This window comes from Rhinatrema bivittatum, chromosome 2 (assembly GCF_901001135.1).
Source record: "Rhinatrema bivittatum chromosome 2, aRhiBiv1.1, whole genome shotgun sequence".
In the NCBI taxonomy this organism is placed as follows: Eukaryota; Metazoa; Chordata; class Amphibia; order Gymnophiona; family Rhinatrematidae; genus Rhinatrema; species Rhinatrema bivittatum.
Window position 1 is genome coordinate 18696941 of NC_042616.1, and position 21650 is coordinate 18718590.

General features: G+C 50.4%; 1 protein-coding gene across 1 annotated transcript in view; it reads right to left on the reverse strand.

The window, feature by feature from the left end:
- Positions 1 to 21650, reverse strand: part of LOC115083625 (oocyte zinc finger protein XlCOF6-like) — a 65785-nt gene that overhangs the window by 18051 nt on the left and 26084 nt on the right. Inside the window, exon 3 of the mRNA XM_029587545.1 lies at positions 3391 to 3510. Within this exon, the coding sequence (XP_029443405.1) occupies positions 3391 to 3510 (120 nt within the window). The remainder of the gene's footprint in view (positions 1 to 3390; positions 3511 to 21650) is intronic.

Genomic DNA, 21650 nt, shown 5'->3' on the forward strand with positions numbered 1-21650 from the left:
ACAAATACCAGCAGTCCTCCTGGCCATTGATGCTGAAAAAGCCTTTGATCTGGTACACTGGCCCTTCTTATTTAAAGTTCTGCAAAAAATGGGCTTCGGTTCTTATTTTCAGCGCTGGGTGCAGGCCCTATATGACTCCCCACAGGCTAGGGTAAAGGTGAATGGTGGATATGGCCCTTGCTTCCCTATTCAGAGGAGTACCAGGCAGGGATGTCCCCTGTCTCCTATGCTCTTTGCCCTATTCTTGGAGCCCCTGGCCGCGAAGGTCCGTGCTTCCCCTCAGGTGGTGGGGGTTGAGTTTCCAGGTATTCATTGTAAAATGTCGCTTTTTGCGGATGATGTCCTCTTTACACTGACGCAACCCTTTGATTCTCTCACAGCTGTGAAGGGAGAACTGGAAGCTTTTCAGAGAGTGGCGGGTTTCAGGGTCAACCATGATAAATCGGAGCTCTTGAACCTTAATCTGCACCCCTTGGAAGTTGAGCGCATAAAGGCGGTGTTTCCTTTCCGTTGGGCAACACATTTTCTTAAATATTTGGGGGTTCATGTTGGAGCACGCACATCTGATTTATTTCGCCATAATTATACCAAACTTTGGCAGAAAATTGAAGGGGACCTACACCGCTGGGGCAGGGAAGCTTTCTCTTGGATGGGACGTATTGCAATCCTGAAAATGAATGTGCTTCCTAGGTTACTATATCTGTTTTCTACTCTCCCCATATTAGTGCCTAAAATAGTTCTTGCAACCTGGCAAAGGAAACTCTTTGGATATATATGGAAGAGGAGACCGCCCCGGGTGTCACGTGCTGTCCTTTATCTCCCCCGTAAAAGTGGGGGGAGGGGAGTCCCCAATTTGGCATGGTATCATGGGGCAGCTCAACTGAGAGCTATTATTGCCACTTATCAACAACGTGATATTAAGCACTGGGTCCGGGTAGAACAAGCCATGTTAGCTGTCATGCCTATTCAAGCTTTGTTTTGGCAGCCCAAACACACATACCGGCCTCTTGATTACATGCCCGAGGCATTACGGACCACTCTTACTGTGTGGTCTCAGTGGCGCAACCAGCTTGTCGGACCCCATACATATTTTCAGCTGTCTCATTTGTTCCATAACACTGATTTTCAGAAGGGCCTTAGGTCCCCAGTATTTCATAAGTGGCAACGGCAGGGTGTGGTAACTATCAGTCATCTTTGGACAGATGGGGATATTTTACCTGCAAAGGAGTTTCTGCACAGATTTCAAGGGGGAATGGGGGACTTTCTGGGTGTAGCTCAGGTCCGGCACGTCCTACAAATGATTCGGGATGCACAGCTGGTACATGTCACTAAATCCTTGTTTGAGACCTTTTGTGATAATGCTGACAAACTAAGAGGTGTAATTTCTAAATTGTATGGGTTATTAAATGCACAGCCTCCCCTTGCTTTCCCTCACATCAAAGCTTGGGAGACTGAGCTGGGAGTTAGTGTTTCAGAGGATGATTGGGATGTTGTTTTCCATAACACAGCCAAAAGTTCTATCTCTGCGGCAATACAAGAACACTGTTATAAACTCTTGTATAGATGGCATCTGACTCCAGCTCGGCTCCATGTTATGTTCCCACAACGTTCTGCCAAGTGCTGGAGAAGGTGTGGCCAGATGGGCTCCTATCTCCATATCTGGTGGTCCTGCCCCATTGTAACTGTCTTCTGGAATGCAGTCGGTGAATAGCTGCGGGCTGTGCTGGACATGGACATCCCCCTTGGAACCTCTCCAGGTCCTGCTAAACTTGCCTTGCGAGAATGTGGACAAATTTCGGCAAGTCTTTATCTCTCAGGTGTTCATTGCAGCCCGCTGTGAAATTGCCAAAGCCTGGAAACAGCCTGCTTTACCTTCTCTCTCAGTGGCGATTCATAGACTACACACATGTCATCGTATGGAGCACCTTACTGCGTTGCGCAGGGACAAGCTCGCTAAATTTCAACGCATCTGGGAACCTTTCCTTCAATGGATTCAAAAACAATCTATATAGAGTGACACTGGCTTGGAGCCCGGTTGGCTTTGATTCTCTGGACCCAATACTTCCCTGGGACTGTTTGTCATCTATACCCCTAGGTGGACTTGATATCCAAGACTGTTCTAGTTCATGTTCTTTCTCTTAGGTGATTTGCAATATGGGACATGTTTGGATTATTCTGTATTAGAGTGGTTATGGAGAAGAGGTGGGGAGGGGGAGGGGTGGGGAAGGGCGTTTGGGGGACTGTTTGTTGGAAAACGGTATTGGTCCCATTGTACTATTTTGACATGTTGACTGTTTAATGTGATCAATACAATTTCATATACAAAAAAAAAAAGGGATCCAGGGGCAATCTGGGAAACTATAGACCAGTAAGATTGACTTTAGGGCCGGGACAAATAGTGGAAACTATTCTAAAGATCAAAATCACAGAGGATAAAGAACGACATGGTTTAATGGAACACAGTAATCAAATCTGCTTCCTTTTTTTGAAGGGGTTAATAATTCCATGTGAACCAATATGATATGATTTTCCATGTGAACCAATATGATATGATTTGTATTATTTTAAATAAATAAATAAAATAAACATGGATGAAGGTAAACCGGTAGATGTAGTGTATTTGGATTTACAGAAGGCGTTTGACAAAGTCCCTCATGAGAGGCTTCTAAGAAAACTAAAAAGTCATGGGATAGGAGGCGATGTCAGTTAGTAGATTACTAACTGGTTAAAAGACAGAAAACAGAGAGAAGGATTAAATGGTCAATTTTCTCAGTGGGAAAAGGGTAATCAGTAGAGATGTGTATCGTACCGGTAATCGTATCGGGCTTCGTTTTTGTAAAACCGACGGAAATTTTGTATGTCCCGCGGTTCGGTATTTTTTTTTTTTGTGGTGAATCGTTTTTGAGTTAGCGTGCGCTAACCCGAAAAAATGATTTTCCCCAAAAATTTGGGGAAAATGCAATCTTTTGTCGGCTTTACCGATCCATGACGAATTAGGAAAACAAGTGGGAAGAGGAACAAGCAGCTCCTACGTGGAGACTGTCTATTTGTGATTGCTGCACCTTTTGATCTAAAGCTAAGCTAAGCAGATCTTTCCCTGCCTGTTTTCCCTTGTGCTGTAAATAATACAATTATCCTGTACAGAAAAGGTCAGGAGTCCAGACTGCTCTGACCTCGGCCCCCTTAGTAAGTCAAGGACCGCTGGTACAGCATCACAGGATGTGACTGTGAGAAAATAACACAGACACAAGCAGTGCCTGCCACAGAAACCCTGTGAGAGAGTAAAGAGATCTGCAGAGGAGCTTGTGAGGGGTCTCCTCACTTCCCAGCTGCTCCTTCCACTCCTCAGCTCAGCAGTTTTACCCCGCTCCCTCTTATTCCTGCACTCACCTGAGCAGCTGCTTTTCCCAGCTCCTCCTTCCTCTGTCCCCGGCTCCTCCCTGATGTACGGCTCTTCCCCTCGTTCAATGCGGAAGATAATCTCAGGGGTGATGGTCGGGGAGCCTGTTCCTGGGGTAAGAGCACTGCATTAGGTTTCTCACAGTCACTCAGTGATATTTTCTGGAGAAGGATTGTACGGAAGGGAAAGATGCATTGATAGAGACATTCAAATACCTGGAGGGCTGCACCAGAATAGGAAAATTGGTTCTTACCTGCTAATCTTCGTTCCTGAAGTACCACAGATCAGTCCAGACAAGTGGGTTTATGCATCCCTACCAGCAGATGGAGGCAGGGAACAAAGCTTTGAGGCTCTGCAACATAACCGTGAGTGCCACTTACAGTCCTTCGGTATTGACCTGTACCCAAGCCAAGATGTCTACCTTAACAAACCCCAATAAACCTTAGGTGAACAGAAACTTAAAGGTTGGAGCCCCCTTAACCTAACACAATGCTCATACCAAACTATGTGCACTTCTCAATACTCTGAATATCTTGTATACCAGCTCAGCAACATCCAGAAGCCAGGAAGTCTTTCGATTGAAGGGGGAGGATCTCTGGACTGATCTGTGTCACTTCAGGAACGAAAATGAGCAGGTAAGAACCAATTTTCCTTTCCTGTTTATACCCCAGATAAGTCCAGATATGTGGGATGTACCCAAGCCCCTCTATTCTGGGCGTGAACTTGAAAAACCCACACTCAACATACTTTCCCAAAAGAAACATCCTCCAGCGCCCACTCATCCAAGCGGTAATGTTTGGTATAAGTGAGGAGGGAAGACCACATCGCCGCTCAACAGATCTCCTGTGGAGAAAGCAGTTGAGACTCCGCCCTAGTGGACTCCGCTCTCAAACCCTCCGGCACAGACCGGCTCTTACAGATGTAAGCCAAAGCTATCATCTCTTTTAACCATCGTGCAATGGTGCCCTTGGAAGCCTTATTTCCCTTGTTTGCTCCACTGAACAGGACAAACAGATCATCAAAAGAAACAAATTGGAAACCGGTCCAATATTGCAGTAGCAACGAAGAAAAAAGAACCAGTGAACACCAAGGATTCTTAATCATCAGACCTCCAAAAGGCATTTGTCACCTTAAGATTTCACAAAAGAATTTGTCGCACTTCCAACAAGTGCGACATAGGAGCATCCGCAGACAAATTGTGAAAGGCCGGTAGCTCGACCGTCTGGTTAAGATGAAAAGAGGAAACCACCTAAGGCAAAAAGGAAGGAACCATATGCAATCAAACCCCATCCTCTGAAAAACGCAGGACACGACAAAGCTTGCAGCTCAGAAATCCTTCTAGCTGAACAGATAGCCACCAGGAAAACAGCCTTCAGGGTGAAGTCCTTTAAAGAAGCCCTCCTAACCGGTTCAAAGGGAGGATGACACAGCACCCGAAGAACCACATTCAAATTCCATGCTGCACAAATCCTCCGAACCGGAGGTCGCAGATGTTTTGCCCCCTTGAGGAAATGAACCAGATCTGGATAAGACGTCAATGGTCTTCCCTGAATCCTATCTCGAAGGGATCCTAAGGCTGCTACCTGAACCCGAAGGGAATTATAGGCCAAACCCTTAGCCAAGCCGCTTTGCAAAAAGACCAGAATCTGCGGAATGTCCATCTTCAAAGGCTGCACCTTGTTGTGCAAACACCAGGATTCAAGCACTCTCCACACTTGGACATAAACCAACGATATGGAAGGCCTCCTTGCCTGAAGCAAAGTCACCATCACAGGCTCCGAATAACTCTTCAAGCTGAGATGCTGCCTCTCAAAAGCCAAGCCGCTAGACAAAAGCGATCCTCCCAGTCTGAAAATACTGGTCCCTGCCACAACAACCCTGACAGATGGGTCAAGTAAACGGGACTGTCCACCGCAAGATGAAGAAAGTCCATAAACCACGGCCGGCGCGGCCACTCAGATGCCACCAAAATCACCTGGTCTGGATGAAACTCAATGCACTGCAGCACTCGACCTTCGAGAGGCCACGGTGGAAACACATACAGCAACAGATGTATCGGCCAAGGTTGAACAAGAGCGTCTATGCCCTCCTATCCTACCTCCCTTTTGTGACTGAAAAATCGATCTGACTTCGCATTTCCCTGAGTGCCATGAGGTCTACCACTGGTCTGCCCCACCTGGCCTGAATCAAGGCGAAGGCCTCCCCTGACAACACCCACTCCCCAGGATCCAGAAGCTGTCTGCTGAGGAAGTCCACCTACACAATTTCCACTCCGTCAAGCCCAATGATGCACACTGCCTCCATCCGAAACTGTGGCAACCGAAAAGCAGCACTGACCTTCTGCAGATCGAGAATATACAGAAAAGGCCCCTTCTTTTTGGCACCACGAAGTACATGGAGTATCGACCCTAGCTCCTCTCCAGAGGGGGCACTGGAACAATGGTATATGGGAGCTGTAATGGAGTCTCTCGCACCGCCTCTCGCTTGCCCCAGGAAACACAGCAGGAGATTACAAAGGCGTCCCTGAGCGAACAAAAAAAATCTAAGGTGTAGCCGTCTCTCACCACCTCCAGGACACACTGGTCCAAAGTGATCTTGGTCCACTCCTCGTAAAAGAGGAACAGCCTCCCTCCAGTAGCCTCGGGAGAGGAGCGGAGCAGCCTGCCTTCATTGACCAATCTTATTTCCACTTCCCCCTTGGGGGCGACTGTCCCTTGGAGGTCTGTGTTGGGCTCAAAAGGACTGCTGTTTGTGCAAACTCTGTTTTTGCGCTGCCGGCCCAGGGCTCCTGGTAGCACGAAACCTCCTCGCAACTCGGAACTGAGCTTGCGGAGAAAAAGACTTCTTGGGGGGTTTCCTGTCCTCAGGCAACTTATTACCTTTCGATTCCCTCAACTGCTTCATGAGCTGCTCCAGATCCTCCCCAAACAGTAGCTTGCACCTGAAGGGGAGGTTAGACAGCTTGGCTTTAGACCACACATCCGTCGACCAATTTCGTAGCCATAGGAGTCTCCTCGCTGCAACCGCCAAGACCATACTCCTGGCAGAAGTCCGGATCATGTCATAAAGGGCATCCGCCACATTGGCCACTCCAGCTTCCAAGCGAGCAGCCTGAGCAGCCTCTACTGTCGTCCTGGACCGCTTATCATGCGCCTTCTGCACCCAGCACAAGCAGGCTCTCTGCATCAGACTTCCACAGTCCACCTCACGAAGGTTCAGAGCTGATGCCTCAAACAGCCTCTTAAGTAGGATTTTCAGTTTCCGATCCTGGATATCCGCACCGCCACTGGGATGGTCGCCCTCTTGGTAACCGCAGAAAACCACCTTGGGAATCTTCCACAATTCCGTCTGTTCCAGCAAGGGATATAACTTAGCCATAACCCTGCCTACCTTTAAGCCCGCTTCAGGAGATTTCCACTCCTGATCCATCAACTTCTTCATCTTCGTAGGCAATGGAAAAGCCTTAGGGGGCGCCTGTAATCCCTCCAGGACCAAGTTTACCCCCTCATTATCAGAATCTTCCTGAGTGATCTTAATCCCCAGCTCCTACGCACCTGGGGAATCAGTGGGCCCAACTCATCCATACAGAACAGGTGGACCACCCGAGGATCGTCACCGTCCACAATCGGAACCTCATCCAGGTCCTGCATTGTATCCCACAATGCAGTAACAGGATCTTGGTCTGGATCCAGCATCAGATCCACCAACGAGCTAACAGGGTCCCTGTCCAGATCCACCGGCCCTCCCTGTATCTGATCTGGATTATCCATCTCATCTGACGAGTCTTCTTTCACGGCAGACCTATAGAGACCTAAAGACCGCAGGATCCCTCTGGACTCTGCATGCCTAGGCTTCTTAGCCACCCAGGACATCCTGGGTAAAGGCCTCTTGGTCCCTGCTCCCTTCCTGGCCAAATAGGCCTTATGGAGCAGAGGACAAAATCCGCCAAAAAAACTTCCATATCCGAAAAAAGGAGGAAAGAATTCGGCTCCCCTGCCCTTTTAACTGCCTCCCGGCAGAGAAAGTAATGCAGCCGCTCAAACTGCCTCAGCCTTGCTCTTGCTGCGCCTCCTGCATCTTCTTCCTGTTGCTTTAAAGACACAGAAACCCAGGCCAAGGAAGGGAAGAAACTAAAATACTTCCCTGCTTCCAGAGGAGGCTGAGCGCTGAGGGTACCAGGGAACCAGGACCTCTGGCTTTCACCGCCCCCTCCCCAACAACAAGGACTGAGCCAGAACAGGGATCTCCAACCCCTCGCTCGCCCTGCTCTACCCGAGGGATGGCCCACGAGGGAACCTAACACCTCGGGGAGCTGAAGTCTCCTTATTAATCAAGAAAAAAGAACCGGTAAACACCAAGGATTCTTAATTCTTTATTCAGCACTAAGCATCAGAGAAGCCCGACTCAGGCCGAGTTTCACTCAAAAGAGCTGCTTCAGGGGCTATAGCACAAGATACCAAGATAGCCTGCAGCCAGCAGATCAGCTTCACTGTTTGTGCATCACTTAAAGCACTTTAATGGAAATTCTGTGAACAGCCAGAGAATTTCAGGACAGGCAACGCCGCGGCAAATACTCGAGCACCCAAACGGGAATGACTCACGCGTCTCACTAGGAGTCTTAACAATCACAACTCTTGAAGAACATTATTGGAAAGCTCGGAAGAGGCCAATCAATATAAGCAGGGGAAAAACACCGCAGCGATCAGTACAACGTTCAACCGGAAGCGGTTGAGCATTGTACTGATCGCTGCGGCGTTTTTCCCCTGCTTGTATTGGTTGGCCGCGTGACTCATTCCTGTTTGGGTGCTCAAGTATTCGCCGCGGCGTTGCCTGTCCTGAAATTTTCTGGCTGTTCTCAGAACTTCCATTAAAGTGCTTTAAGTGTTGCACAAACAGTGAAGCTGATCTGCTGGCTGCAGGCTATCTTGGCATCTTGTGCTACAGCCCCTGAAGCAGCTCTTTTGAGCGAAACTCGGCCTGAGTCGGGCTTCTCTGATGCTTAGTGCTGAATAAAGAATTAAGAATCCTTGGTGTTTACCGGTTCTTTTTTCTTGGTTGCTATTGCAATATTGGACCGGTTCCCGCTTTGTTTCTTTGGACCATCTCCTTATTAATTCCTTTCTTTTGTTTCCTTTTTTTTTTTAAATTCCAGACTGCAGGTTCGCACCTCTACCATCTGCTAGAGACTCTGCCTCCATCTGCCTGTAGGGATGCATAAACCCCACTTATTTGGACTGATCTGAGATACAAATGGGAAGGGGCAGTTTCTATAGGAAAAGTCTCCCGGCACAGAGTAGGAAGGAGGGAGGCTGAGAGGAAACAGCAGGAAATATTTCTTTACTGAGAGGGCAGTGAAGGCCTGGGAGAGGAACATAAACCAGGGAATAGAGCAGATTCTCCGTATCCTCCTCAGAAACTGTACAATTACACAGCAGGGCTCCCACAGGAACTAAGCAGGTCCTGAATGCAGATCTCGGCCTTTCCGCCCCACAGCAATCCTACAGGGGTCAGGGTCTCCCGAGACTCCGTGCACCCCCTGAAGAAAGGACCTCTGGGGTCTGAAAAGCTCACGCACCAAATTCATCTGTCAGGAGAGGGTCTGTCTGTCCTTCTCCATCCGCATCACAAACTCATCTCTTCATTTCCTCCTCCTCACTAGAATTACTAAGAAATACTCCCCTCCCTCATTTATCCCCATCCCCTCCTCTCCCTCACTGCAATCACTAAGAAATACTCTCCTCCCTCATTTATCCCCATCCCCTCCTCTCCCTCACTGCAATTACTAAGAAATACTCCCCTCCCTCATTTATCCCCATCCCCTCCTCTCCCTCACTGCAATCACTAAGAAATACTCCCCTCCCTCATTTATCCCCATCCCCTCCTCTCCCTCACTGCAATTACTAAGAAATACTCTCCTCCCTCATTTATCCCCATCCCCTCCTCTCCCTCACTGCAATTACTAAGAAATACTTTCCCTTTCTATCCTGTTACTCTCCTCTCCTACCTCCCCTCCCTCATTTATCCCCATCCCCCTCCTCACTACAATTACTAAGAAATACTTTCCCTTTCTATCCTGTTACTCTCCTCTCCTACCTCCCCTCCCTCATTTATCCCCATCCCCTCCTCTCCCTTACTGCAATTACTAAGAAATACTCTCCCTTTCTACACTCCTCTCCTACCTCCTCTCCCTTATTGCAATTACTAAGAAATACTCTCCCTTTCTACACTCCTCTCCTACCTCCCCTCCCTCATTTATCCTATCCCCCTCCTCTACCTCTGTACTATTACTAGAAATACTTTCCCTTTCTTTTTTTTTTAATGTAATGTTTATTAACCATATGTAAACAGTGAAACAGTATACATACATATGCAGGTATAATACACCATTGAGTCATCAATACAGCATTACATGTAATATTGTGTGTACTGAACAGCATTGGAATAAACTTGAATAAATAAATGAATTCCCACAAAAGAGGTCATCATGTCTTTCTTGACTACATCTGAAATTTGCATCCGGTAGTTAGGACACTGGTGTCTTACGCGGCAAGCCGCTCCTCCATTGTGTGCATGGGTGCCAGAGCTGATGGAATCTGGGTGTTGCGGTCCCGGTCGCCAGGCTAGCGACCGGGTCCTTACCTTTCTGCCGGCTCCCCCGGGGCTGCCGCGATCCGCCGCATCTGGGGCCTGCAGGGCCGCATGGCAGCGTCTCCCTCCACGTGGAGACGCCGCCGAAGGCCGAGCCTGACTCCTCCCACTGCCTGGGCGGGCACGCGCGCGCGAGGAGGGGGCTCTTAAAGGTCCAGCACCCGGAAGTGCTGAAACGCCCCGTTCCTGACGTCAGACGCTGGCTGGCTATTTAAACCAGCGTCTGACTGCCTTACCTTGCCTTTGCAACGTGGTCGCTCTTTGAGTGGTTAGTTGCCTTGTTCCTGCTTGTTCCAGCCGTGCCTTGCTTCCAGCTCTGGTTCCTGCTTGTTCCAGCCGTGCCTTGCTTCCAGCTCAGGTTCCAGCTCATTCCTGCTGCGCCTTGACTCCAGCTCCGACTTCACGATTCTCCTTGTCTTCAGCCAGCCACGACCCTTGGACTTCTTCACGATTCTCCTTGCCTTCAGCCAGCCACGACCCTCGGACTTCTTCACGATTCTCCTTGCCTTCAGCCAGCCACGATCCTCGGACTTCTTCACGATTCTCCTTGCCTTCAGCCAGCCACAATCCTCGGACTTCTTCACGATTCTCCTTACCCTCAGCCAGCTACGATCCTCGGATTTCTTCACGATTCTCCTAAGTCCCAGCGACTCGGACCCCTACGGGCCCCTCCTGGGGGGGTCTCGGGTTTCCAGGGTGAAGACGTCATCCTTCAGCTCCAGCTAAGCTCCGCCTCCCGGCTCATTACCAACTGTGGACGTCGTCCATATCAGCCGGCCCAAGGGTCCACTATTGACTTTCTTCACAACATAACAGTTTGCAAAGGCCATGGACTCGGCGGACTCCTCTCCTGTGCAGGCCATCCCTGGCATGGCTCAAAGAATCCAGCAGCAACAGCAATGCCTAGAAGTCTTGGCTGCTACGGTGGATCGTTTAGCCAGCCGCTTGGACGCCAATCCTCCATCGGTGGCACAACCTCTGCCTCCACCGGCAGTTCAAATTCCCGCTCAGACTCAGCTTCCAGCGCCTACACGTTATTCCGGGGATGCCAGATCGTGCAGGGCGTTTTTGAACCAATGCTTCATCCGTTTCACCTTATTACCGGGGCAGTTCCCGTCCGATGCCGTCAAGGTAGCTTACATTTGTTACCGCTTCCCATGCCGGCGGGGCTGTCCTCCGGGGTCGGCGGGGTTCTGCTTCTGTCCCCGTTGTTCCCGTGGCGCCGGCGGCGCAACTTCCTCCTGCACGGCCCCGACGTTCCCCGAGGACTTCCGTGCTCAGGACCGCCGCCGCGGGCAAATCTCGCGCTAAAGCGCGCCGTGGACACGCCCCCTGACGTCAGACGCCGACCAGCCGCGGTTTGCGCGGGAAAGGATTGACATTTAAACGGAGCTTCCTGCTGAGCTCCTCGCTTCGGCCACAGTGCGCTTGGTGAGTGTTTTGTTTGCTTCCCTGCCTGTCGCTCAGCTCTAGACCCGGACTGAACTTTGATTATTCTGCCTGCTGCCTGCCCAGACCTCGGCCTGCCTCTCTGGATTTCTGTTTGCTGCCTGCTTGAACCCGGACTGACCCAGTGGATTATTTCTGTTTGCTGCCTGCCCTGACCTTGGTCTGCCCCTCTGGATTTCTGTTTGCTGCCTGCCTGGACCCGGACTGAACTTTGATTATTCTGCCTGCTGCCTGCCCAGACCTCGGCCTGCCTCTCTGGATTTCTGTTTGCTGCCTGCCTGAACCCGGACTGACCCAGTGGATGATTTCTGTTTGCTGCCTGCTTGAACCCGGACTGACCCAGTGGATTATTTCTGTTTGCTGCCTGCCCTGACCTTGGTCTGCCCCTCTGGATTTCTGTTTGCTGCCTGCCTGGACCCGGACTGAACTTTGATTATTCTGCCTGCTGCCTGCCCAGACCTCGGCCTGCCTCTCTGGATTTCTGTTTGCTGCCTGCCTGAACCCGGACTGACCCAGTGGATTATTTCTGTTTGCTGCCTGCCCTGATCTGGACTCCTTCCCTGGATTATCCTGTTTGCTGCCTGCCTTGACCCGGACCACGGCATTGGATTCTTTTGCCGCCGGTCCCGACCTGGACTGTCGTTTTGGATTCTACTGATCACTGTCTCAGGGGTGTCTCTTCTACATCCAGGAGAGGAGGACTTTCCGTTCCGGTGCTTCCCAGACTCAAGGTAAGCGGTGTCGACCCAGGTTCCACTTAACGAACGTTACAGTTGGCCGAAGCCATGGAACCAGTCGACTTGGCCGCACTCCAGGCAATTCCCGGGATGGCCAATCGAATTCAACAGCAGCAAGGGGTTCTGGACCAAGTCACAGGGGTCTTGGATCGTTTGGTTGCCCGAATGGATGCGTTAGCCCATACCCCGGCTATTCCCATAACCAGTTCTGCCGCAAGTCCTACACCTATTCGGATTCCTCCTCCGCCTCGATTTAATGGAACTGCCACACTGTGTAGAGGATTCATTAATCAGTGTCGAATGCACTTCTCGTTACAGCCCACTTCCTTTCCCAATGACAAGACCAGGACTACCTTTATTCTTTCCTTGTTGGAGGGACCCGCCCTGGCTTGGGCTTCTCCTCTTTGGGAGAGGGATGATCCCCTTCTCTCTAACCTGGACCGATTCTTAAAAGAATTTCGCCTTATTTTTGACGAACCTGGACGTTCTAATTCAGCAGCTACTGAATTACTTCACATTAGGCAGGGATCCCGATCCGTGGGTGAATACGCCATCCAGTTCCGGACATTAGCCTCTGAACTTGCTTGGGGAGAGGATAGTTTGTTGGCAATTTTTCGACAAGGTCTAGCAGAGAACATTAAGGATGAACTTGCTGGCAGAGATCCTCCTGAAACTCTGGAGGGATTAATTCGACTGGCTATCCGCTTAGATTTACGTTTCCAGGAAAGAACACGTGAGCGAGCTGCTTCCCGAAGGATCTTTCGCCTAGCCCCCACTATTCAGCAGCCTCTTTCGGTTCAATCTGCTGCAGAAGCTTCGAGTGGTACTGATGAACCCATGCAGATTGATAGGGTTCGTCTAACGCCGGAGGAACGTCACAGAAGGAGAACCAAGAATCTCTGTTTATATTGTGCGGGCGCCGGTCATTTCGTCAATAAATGTCCCAACAAGGCGGGAAACTCTCGGACCTAGGACGGGTAGGAGAGGCCTCCCTGGGTCCCACTGGTTCCTCTCCACAACTACTCCTTCCTGTTACCATTTCATTTAAGGAGCAAGTACATTCGGCCCAGGCTTTCATTGATTCAGGCGCTGCCGGTAATTTTATTCAGGAGCAACTGGTTAAGTCATACCAGATTCCGGTCAAACCTCTAGACATTTCCCTCTCTGTTACTTCAGTGTCCGGACATTCTGTAGGTATGCGAATCTGCTACGTCACCGAACCCATCTTGCTTACCACTGGAGTTTTGCACCAAGAACTCATCCAGCTCTATGTGCTTCCATCTTCGGTCAATCAAATCATTTTAGGTCTACCCTGGTTACGGATTCATCAACCCCGGTTGGACTGGGCTTCATTGCAACTCACCTCTTGGAGTCCTTTTTGCTTTCAGAACTGTTTAACGTCTATCCACAGGACCTCCATCCAGTCTACTCAACTCTCTCCTAGTATTCCGGTTCCCTATCAAGACTTCCAGGATGTTTTCAGTAAACAGCGTGCTGAAACCCTGCCACCCCACAGACCGTATGATTGTACTATAGATCTTCTTCCGGACACGATTCCACCCAGGGGGAGGATTTATGCGTTGTCAGAGCCTGAATCCGAGGCGTTACGGCAATACATCAAGGAGAATTTAGCGAATGGGTTTATTCGACCGTCTACATCTCCTGCTGGAGCAGGGTTCTTTTTTGTCAAGAAGAAGGATGGGTCGTTACGACCCTGCATCGACTACCGAGGTCTCAATAGTATCACGAGGAAGAATAAGTACCCCATCCCGCTTATTTCTGAATTGTTCGATCGCATTAAAGGAGCCCAAATCTTTTCTAAACTGGACTTACGCGGAGCTTACAACCTGGTAAGGATCCGGGAAGGGGATGAATGGAAGACGGCGTTTAACACCCATGACGGCCACTACGAATACAGGGTTATGCCGTTTGGCTTATGTAATGCTCCTGCCGTTTTCCAGGATATGATCAATGACATTTTTCGGGATATGTTGTACTCGCATGTCATTGTTTACTTAGATGACATTCTCATTTTTTCGGATACCTTGCCCCAACATTTACTTCATGTTCGACAGGTGCTTCAACGTCTTCGTGAAAACAACTTGTTCGCTAAGTTGGAGAAATGTGTTTTTCATGTATCCAAGTTATCATTTCTGGGATATATTATTTCCGATAAAGGACTATCCATGGATCCCGATAAACTGAAGGCCATTCTGACTTGGCCTCAACCTGTGGGCTTGAAAGCCTTACAACGGTTCTTGGGCTTTTCCAATTATTACAGGCAGTTTATTCCCAACTTTTCTTCGTTGATTGCTCCCCTCACGCTGCTTACCAAAAAGGGAGCCCCGACACATAAATGGCCTGCTGCGGCTGTACAGGCTTTTCTTCAACTCAAGCAAGAATTCACTAAGGATTTATGCCTCCGGCGTCCCGACTCCACCAGGCCCTTCATTCTGGAGGTCGATGCTTCCGCAGTGGGAGTTGGGGCGGTTCTTCTGCAAGAAACAGACGACAACCGCTTGCTGACCTGTGCGTTCTTCTCCAAGAAATTTTCCCCTGCTGAGAAGAACTACACCATCGGAGATCGCGAGCTTCTAGCCATTAAGCTAGCTCTAGAGGAATGGCGTCATCTTCTGGAGGGCGCACGGCACACTGTTACGATCTACACGGATCACAAAAATCTGGCGTATCTGGCTACGGCTCAGCGCCTGAACCCACGACAGGCCAGATGGGCGCTTTTCTTTAGCCGTTTCGATTTTGTACTCCATTTTCGACCAGCTCACAAGAATGTTCGAGCCGACGCCCTCTCCCGCAGTTTTGATCTGGATGAAACTCCGGACCCGCCTCGCTATATCATAGATCCAGCTCGCATTCAGATAGCAGCCACTTTTACAGTTCCGTTGGGGAAAACCGTGGTACCTAAACGCTTGCGTCTCCGGGTTCTTCGCTGGGCTCATGATGCGCGTTTAGCAGGACATCCCGGGATTGCCCGGACCAAGGATCTTCTTTCCAGACGCTATTGGTGGCCCCGCTGGCAACAGGACGTCAAACGGTATGTGGATTCCTGCCCAGTTTGTGCTGCACAGAAGACTCCCCGACGTAAGCCCTTTGGTTTGTTACAACCTCTACCCATTCCTGCTTCCCCGTGGACTCATGTGGCCACAGATTTCATTACGGATCTGCCGCTCTCTGAGGGGAATACCGTTATTTGGGTAGTAGTAGACCGCTTCTCCCGGATGGCACATTTCATTCCTCTACCTGGACTACCCTCTGCCTCCCAGTTAGCCCACCTTTTTATTCAACACATTTTCCGCTTTCACGGTCTCCCCATCAGTATCGTCTCCGACAGGGGGGTCCAGTTTACTGCCTCATTTTGGACTAATTTATGCAAACTTCTTCAGGTCAAGCTTGCCTTTTCATCTGCCTACCATCCTCAATCCAATGGCCTCACTGAAAGGACAAACCAATCTCTAAAGACCTTTCTGCGTACTTACGTTAATCAACGACAGGACAATTGGGCATCTCTTCTGGTTTGGGCCGAAATGTGTCACAACAATCTTCCGTCTCAGGCCACTGGGAAGTCTCCTTTTTTTGTGGTCTTTGGTAGGCATCCTCGTCTTCCCTTGCCAATTGAAGGGTCCTCCAATTGTCCTGCGGTCAATGCCGCTGTTGAATCCATGTCCAGTCTTTGGACGAAGACTAGGGCCTTGTTGCTCCGGAATGCGGCCAAGATGAAGGCTCAAGCGGATAAGGGTCGGTGCATGGCTCCCCTCCTTCGCGCTGGAGATCCTGTCTGGTTGAGCACTCGCAATCTGCGACTACGTTTACCCTCCGCAAAATTTGCTCCTCGCTTCATTGGACCTTTCCCCATTGAGAAACGAATAAACTCTGTCTCCTACAAACTCTGTTTGCCACCCTCCTTACGTATCCACAATGCGTTTCATATCTCTTTATTGAAACCTGCTGTCATGACTTGGCCACATAGGAAGCGTAAGGTCAACTCTACCATAGTTCAGAATGATGATCAATTTGAGGTACAGGACATCCTGGATTCTAGAACAGTGAGGGGGCAGTTACAATATCTAATCTCTTGGAAACACTATGGCCCGGAGGAAAACACGTGGGAATCTGCGACCCATGTGCTTGCCCCCCGATTAATTCAGCGATTTCACCTTCGATTCCCGCTCAAGCCCGGTCCCCAGAGGCGGGGAGGGGGACCTTGCCGGGGGGGTACTGTTACCGCTTCCCATGCCGGCGGGGCTGTCCTCCGGGGTCGGCGGGGTTCTGCTTCTGTCCCCGTTGTTCCCGTGGCGCCGGCGGCGCAACTTCCTCCTGCACGGCCCCGACGTTCCCCGAGGACTTCCGTGCTCAGGACCGCCGCCGCGGGCAAATCTCGCGCTAAAGCGCGCCGTGGACACGCCCCCTGACGTCAGACGCCGACCAGCCGCGGTTTGCGCGGGAAAGGATTGACATTTAAACGGAGCTTCCTGCTGAGCTCCTCGCTTCGGCCACAGTGCGCTTGGTGAGTGTTTTGTTTGCTTCCCTGCCTGTCGCTCAGCTCTAGACCCGGACTGAACTTTGATTATTCTGCCTGCTGCCTGCCCAGACCTCGGCCTGCCTCTCTGGATTTCTGTTTGCTGCCTGCTTGAACCCGGACTGACCCAGTGGATTATTTCTGTTTGCTGCCTGCCCTGACCTTGGTCTGCCCCTCTGGATTTCTGTTTGCTGCCTGCCTGGACCCGGACTGAACTTTGATTATTCTGCCTGCTGCCTGCCCAGACCTCGGCCTGCCTCTCTGGATTTCTGTTTGCTGCCTGCCTGAACCCGGACTGACCCAGTGGATGATTTCTGTTTGCTGCCTGCTTGAACCCGGACTGACCCAGTGGATTATTTCTGTTTGCTGCCTGCCCTGACCTTGGTCTGCCCCTCTGGATTTCTGTTTGCTGCCTGCCTGGACCCGGACTGAACTTTGATTATTCTGCCTGCTGCCTGCCCAGACCTCGGCCTGCCTCTCTGGATTTCTGTTTGCTGCCTGCCTGAACCCGGACTGACCCAGTGGATTATTTCTGTTTGCTGCCTGCCCTGATCTGGACTCCTTCCCTGGATTATCCTGTTTGCTGCCTGCCTTGACCCGGACCACGGCATTGGATTCTTTTGCCGCCGGTCCCGACCTGGACTGTCGTTTTGGATTCTACTGATCACTGTCTCAGGGGTGTCTCTTCTACATCCAGGAGAGGAGGACTTTCCGTTCCGGTGCTTCCCAGACTCAAGGTAAGCGGTGTCGACCCAGGTTCCACTTAACGAACGTTACAACATTTTGTCTTTACTCGATGGGAGGGCCATGCTGTGGGCCTCTCCCATGTGGGAGAAACAAGACGCCATGCTGCACAACTTACAGGATTTCGTGACTCATTTCAAACAGACTTTTGACGAGCCAGCTCGTGCAGCTACCGCTACCACTGAAATCCTGCAGCTAAGACAAGGGTCCCGCTCACTAGCAGAATATGCTATTGAATTCCGTACTCTGGCAATGGAACTCGGTTGGCAGGATGACTGCTTACGGGGTATTTTCCTGGAAGGACTCGCAGGTCGTATCAAGGACGAGTTGATGGCTCGCGACCTGCCCCTCACCCTGAATGGGGTAATAGACTTAGCAGGGAGGATAGACCGACGATTGCAACAACGAACCAAGGAGGCTCGAGTGCTTCGTCGTCCCGTTTCCTTGGCACCTTCCTTCTCCAGGTCTATGGTAGTACCTCACAAAACATCATCGGCCACCGGCAGTTCCTCGGAGGAACCTATGCAACTTGGAAGGGCGCCTCTAACCAAGGAAGAGAAGAAACAACGCTGCATCCAGGGTCTTTGCCTATATTGCGGTACTAAGGGTCATTTCCTTGCTCAATGTCCTGCAAGACCGGGAAATGGTCGAGTCTAGGGAGAAATGAGGAGATTCCCCTAGGCTGGGTTAATCCTGCTCCTCAATGTACAGTTCCTATAACCTTGGAGTATCCTGGAGGTTCCTTCCAGACGCTAGCTTTGATTGATTCCGGTGCCGGAGGGAATTTTATCTGGAAAGAACTGGTACACCAGCTCGGACTACCTACTAAGCACTGGAGACCCCCATTACGGGTTACCTCTATCCGGGGAACCCCGTTACCGGGATACATTTCTGAAATCACGATGCCTCTCACCTTACGAACTGGTGTGCTTCACACAGAGACAATCTCTTTTTTACTACTTGAGAAATCTGTGCACCCTGTGGTCTTGGGACTTCCCTGGTTGCAACAACATGCTCCTGTGATCCATTGGGACTCCCTCCAGATTGTGCAATGGAGTTCTCACTGTTTCCAGAATTGCCTGGATCCTCTTCCAAGTTCAGAGATAGTACTCTCTCACTCAGTCCTAGAACTTCCTCAGCCTTACCGAGAATACTCTGACGTGTTCTCTAAACAAAAGGCCGAACTCCTCCCATGCCATCGGCCTTTTGACTGTGCCATCGATCTCTTACCAGGCTCCACCCCACCACGGGGTAGGGTGTACCCTCTGTCACTGCCAGAGACCCGTGCAATGTTGGATTACATCACGGAAAACCTTGCTAAGGGCTTCATTTGCCCTTCACATTCCCCTGCAGGAGCTGGGTTCTTTTTTGTATCCAAGAAAGACGGCTCCCTCAGGCCATGCATAGACTATCGAGGCCTGAATTCCATCACAAAGAAGGATCGCTATCCTTTGCCGCTAATCCCGGAGTTACTCGATAGACTTCAAGGGGCTAAGATTTTTACAAAGCTGGACTTGCGTGGGGCCTATAACCTTGTTCGTATTCGTCCGGGTGACGAATGGAAGACAGCGTTCAACACTCGAGATGGACATTACGAATATCTGGTAATGCCTTTCGGCTTATGTAATGCCCCAGCTGTCTTCCAGAATCTTATGAACGAGGTTCTCCGGGAGATGCTTCATTCCTTTGTCATTGTTTACCTCGATGATGTCTTGATCTATTCCCAAGATCTCTCCTCCCATCGCCAACACGTCAAACGGGTTTTGCAGGCGTTAAGAGACAATCATCTATACGCTAAATTTGAAAAATGCCAGTTTGAGTGTGAGTCCCTTCCGTTCTTGGGTTACATAGTTTCCTCGTCCGGTTTCCAGATGGATCCAGAAAAGGTGGCAGCCATTACCAACTGGCCTCGCCCGTCTGGCCTGAAGGCTCTACAAAGATTTCTTGGCTTTGCCAACTTTTACAGACATTTCATACCGCATTATTCCCAGAAGGTAGCTCCCCTCACTGCGCTTACACGCAAAGGAGTTAACGCTCATGACTGGCCCACTACCGCCTCGGAGGCCTTTAAAGCGTTAAAACAAGCTTTCATAACAGCCTCGTGCCTACGACACCCAGATCCACAACGTCCCTTTATTTTGGAGGTCGATGCCTCGAACCTGGCTGTCGGCGCCGTTCTCAGTCAACACGATGCTTCCGGCAAATTGATGCCATGTTCCTACTTTTCTAAAAAGTTTTCACCTGCCGAATGTAACTACGGCATCGGGGACAAAGAACTCCTAGCCATCAAGTTAGCCTTCGAGGAGTGGAGGCAATGGCTAGAGGGGGCTAATCATCCGGTAACCGTGTACACGGACCACAAAAATTTATTGTATTTAGCCCAAGCTCAACGGCTAAACCCGCGGCAAGCAAGATGGTCACTTTTCTTCAGTCGTTTTAATTTCCTCCTCAAGTTTCGACCAGCAGAGAAGAATGTGCGGGCCGATGCCCTCTCTCGCACTTCTCAGCCGGAGGAGGAGGAGGACTCACCACAGACCATCCTGGACCCTGCTTGTATTCAACTAAGTATCACCTCCATTGCCCCCGCAAATAAAATTACTGTTCCTAAAAGACTACGGAAGAAAGTTTTGTCTTGGGGACATGACTCGCTGACCGGGGGGCATGCTGGTAGGCTACGAACTTTGGACCTTATAAATCGTTACTATTGGTGGCCCGGCCTTCGCCATGACGTTTCCACCTACATCAACTCTTGTCCTACTTGCGCCCTGCAAAAACCACTAAACGGCTCTCCGAGAGGTTTTTTGCAACCATTACCCATACCCACAGAACCATGGACCCATATTGCCATGGACTTTATGGTGGAACTTCCGCCTTCGCAAGGCAAAACCGTGGTATGGGTCACAGTGGACCGCTTCTCTAAAATGGCTCACTTTGTGCCTTTGCCCAAATTACCTTCCGCCACTGAATTGGCCTCTCTATTCACACATCATGTATTTCGTATACATGGTCTGCCTCAGGACATTGTGTCTGACAGGGGTCCTCAGTTCACAGCCAGGTACTGGAAAGCCTTATGCAAAAAGTTCAAGATCTAGTTGAGTTTCTCTACCGCTTTCCACCCACAAAGTAATGGGCAAACAGAACGCATGAATCGTTCATTGAAGTTGTTCCTACGAGCGTTCATTAATCACAAGCAAGACAATTGGGTAGAACTTTTGCCCTGGGCGGAATTCGCATATAACAATCAAATACATACGGCGACAGGGAAGTCGCCTTTTCAAATCGTGTATGGTAAACAACTCAAACCACCATTACCTCTACCAGTACCAACCTCCTCACCTGCCGCTCAGGTTACCGCAGACCAATTGAGTAAACTTTGGTCCTCTGTTCAACATCGACTCCATAAAGTCGCACGCACTGCTAAACACCACTACGATCGTCATCGAAAACCTGCATTCACTTTCCTTCCAGGCGATCGAGTGTGGCTCAGTACAAAGAACATTCACTTGAGACAACCGTCCAAAAAACTCTCACCCAAGTTCTGTGGGCCTTTCCGCGTAGCAGAGAGGGTAGGTTTGGTCTCGTATCGCCTTCGACTCCCTACCACTCTACGCATTCATGATGTCTTTCATGTTTCTCTTTTGAAACCAGTAATTCTTTCCAGATTTCACCCCAGACCGCTCGATGATGGTTCCACCACTACGGTTGAGGATCCTACCTTCCAGGTACGAGAGGTCCTTGATGCGCGCTTCGCCAACAGACGTTGGGAATATCTGTTGGCTTGGGAAGGTTGTGGGAATGAAGACAATACGTGGGAACCTGCCCGCAACATTTTGGACAAGACTCTTCTGCAACAATACCATCAAGACCATCCTGACAGGCCAAGCCCTTTGAAGAGGGGGCGTAAAGGAGGGGGGTACTGTTGCGGTCCCGGTCGCCAGGCTAGCGACTGGGTCCTTACCTTTCTGCCGGCTCCCCCGGGCTGCCGCGATCCGCCGCGTCTGGGGCCTGTAGGGCCGCATGGCAGCGTCTCCCTCCACGTGGAGACGCCGCCGAAGGCCGAGCCTGACTCCTCCCACTGCCTGGGCGCGCGCGAGGAGGGGGCTCTTAAAGGTCCAGCACCCGGAAGTGCTGAAACGCC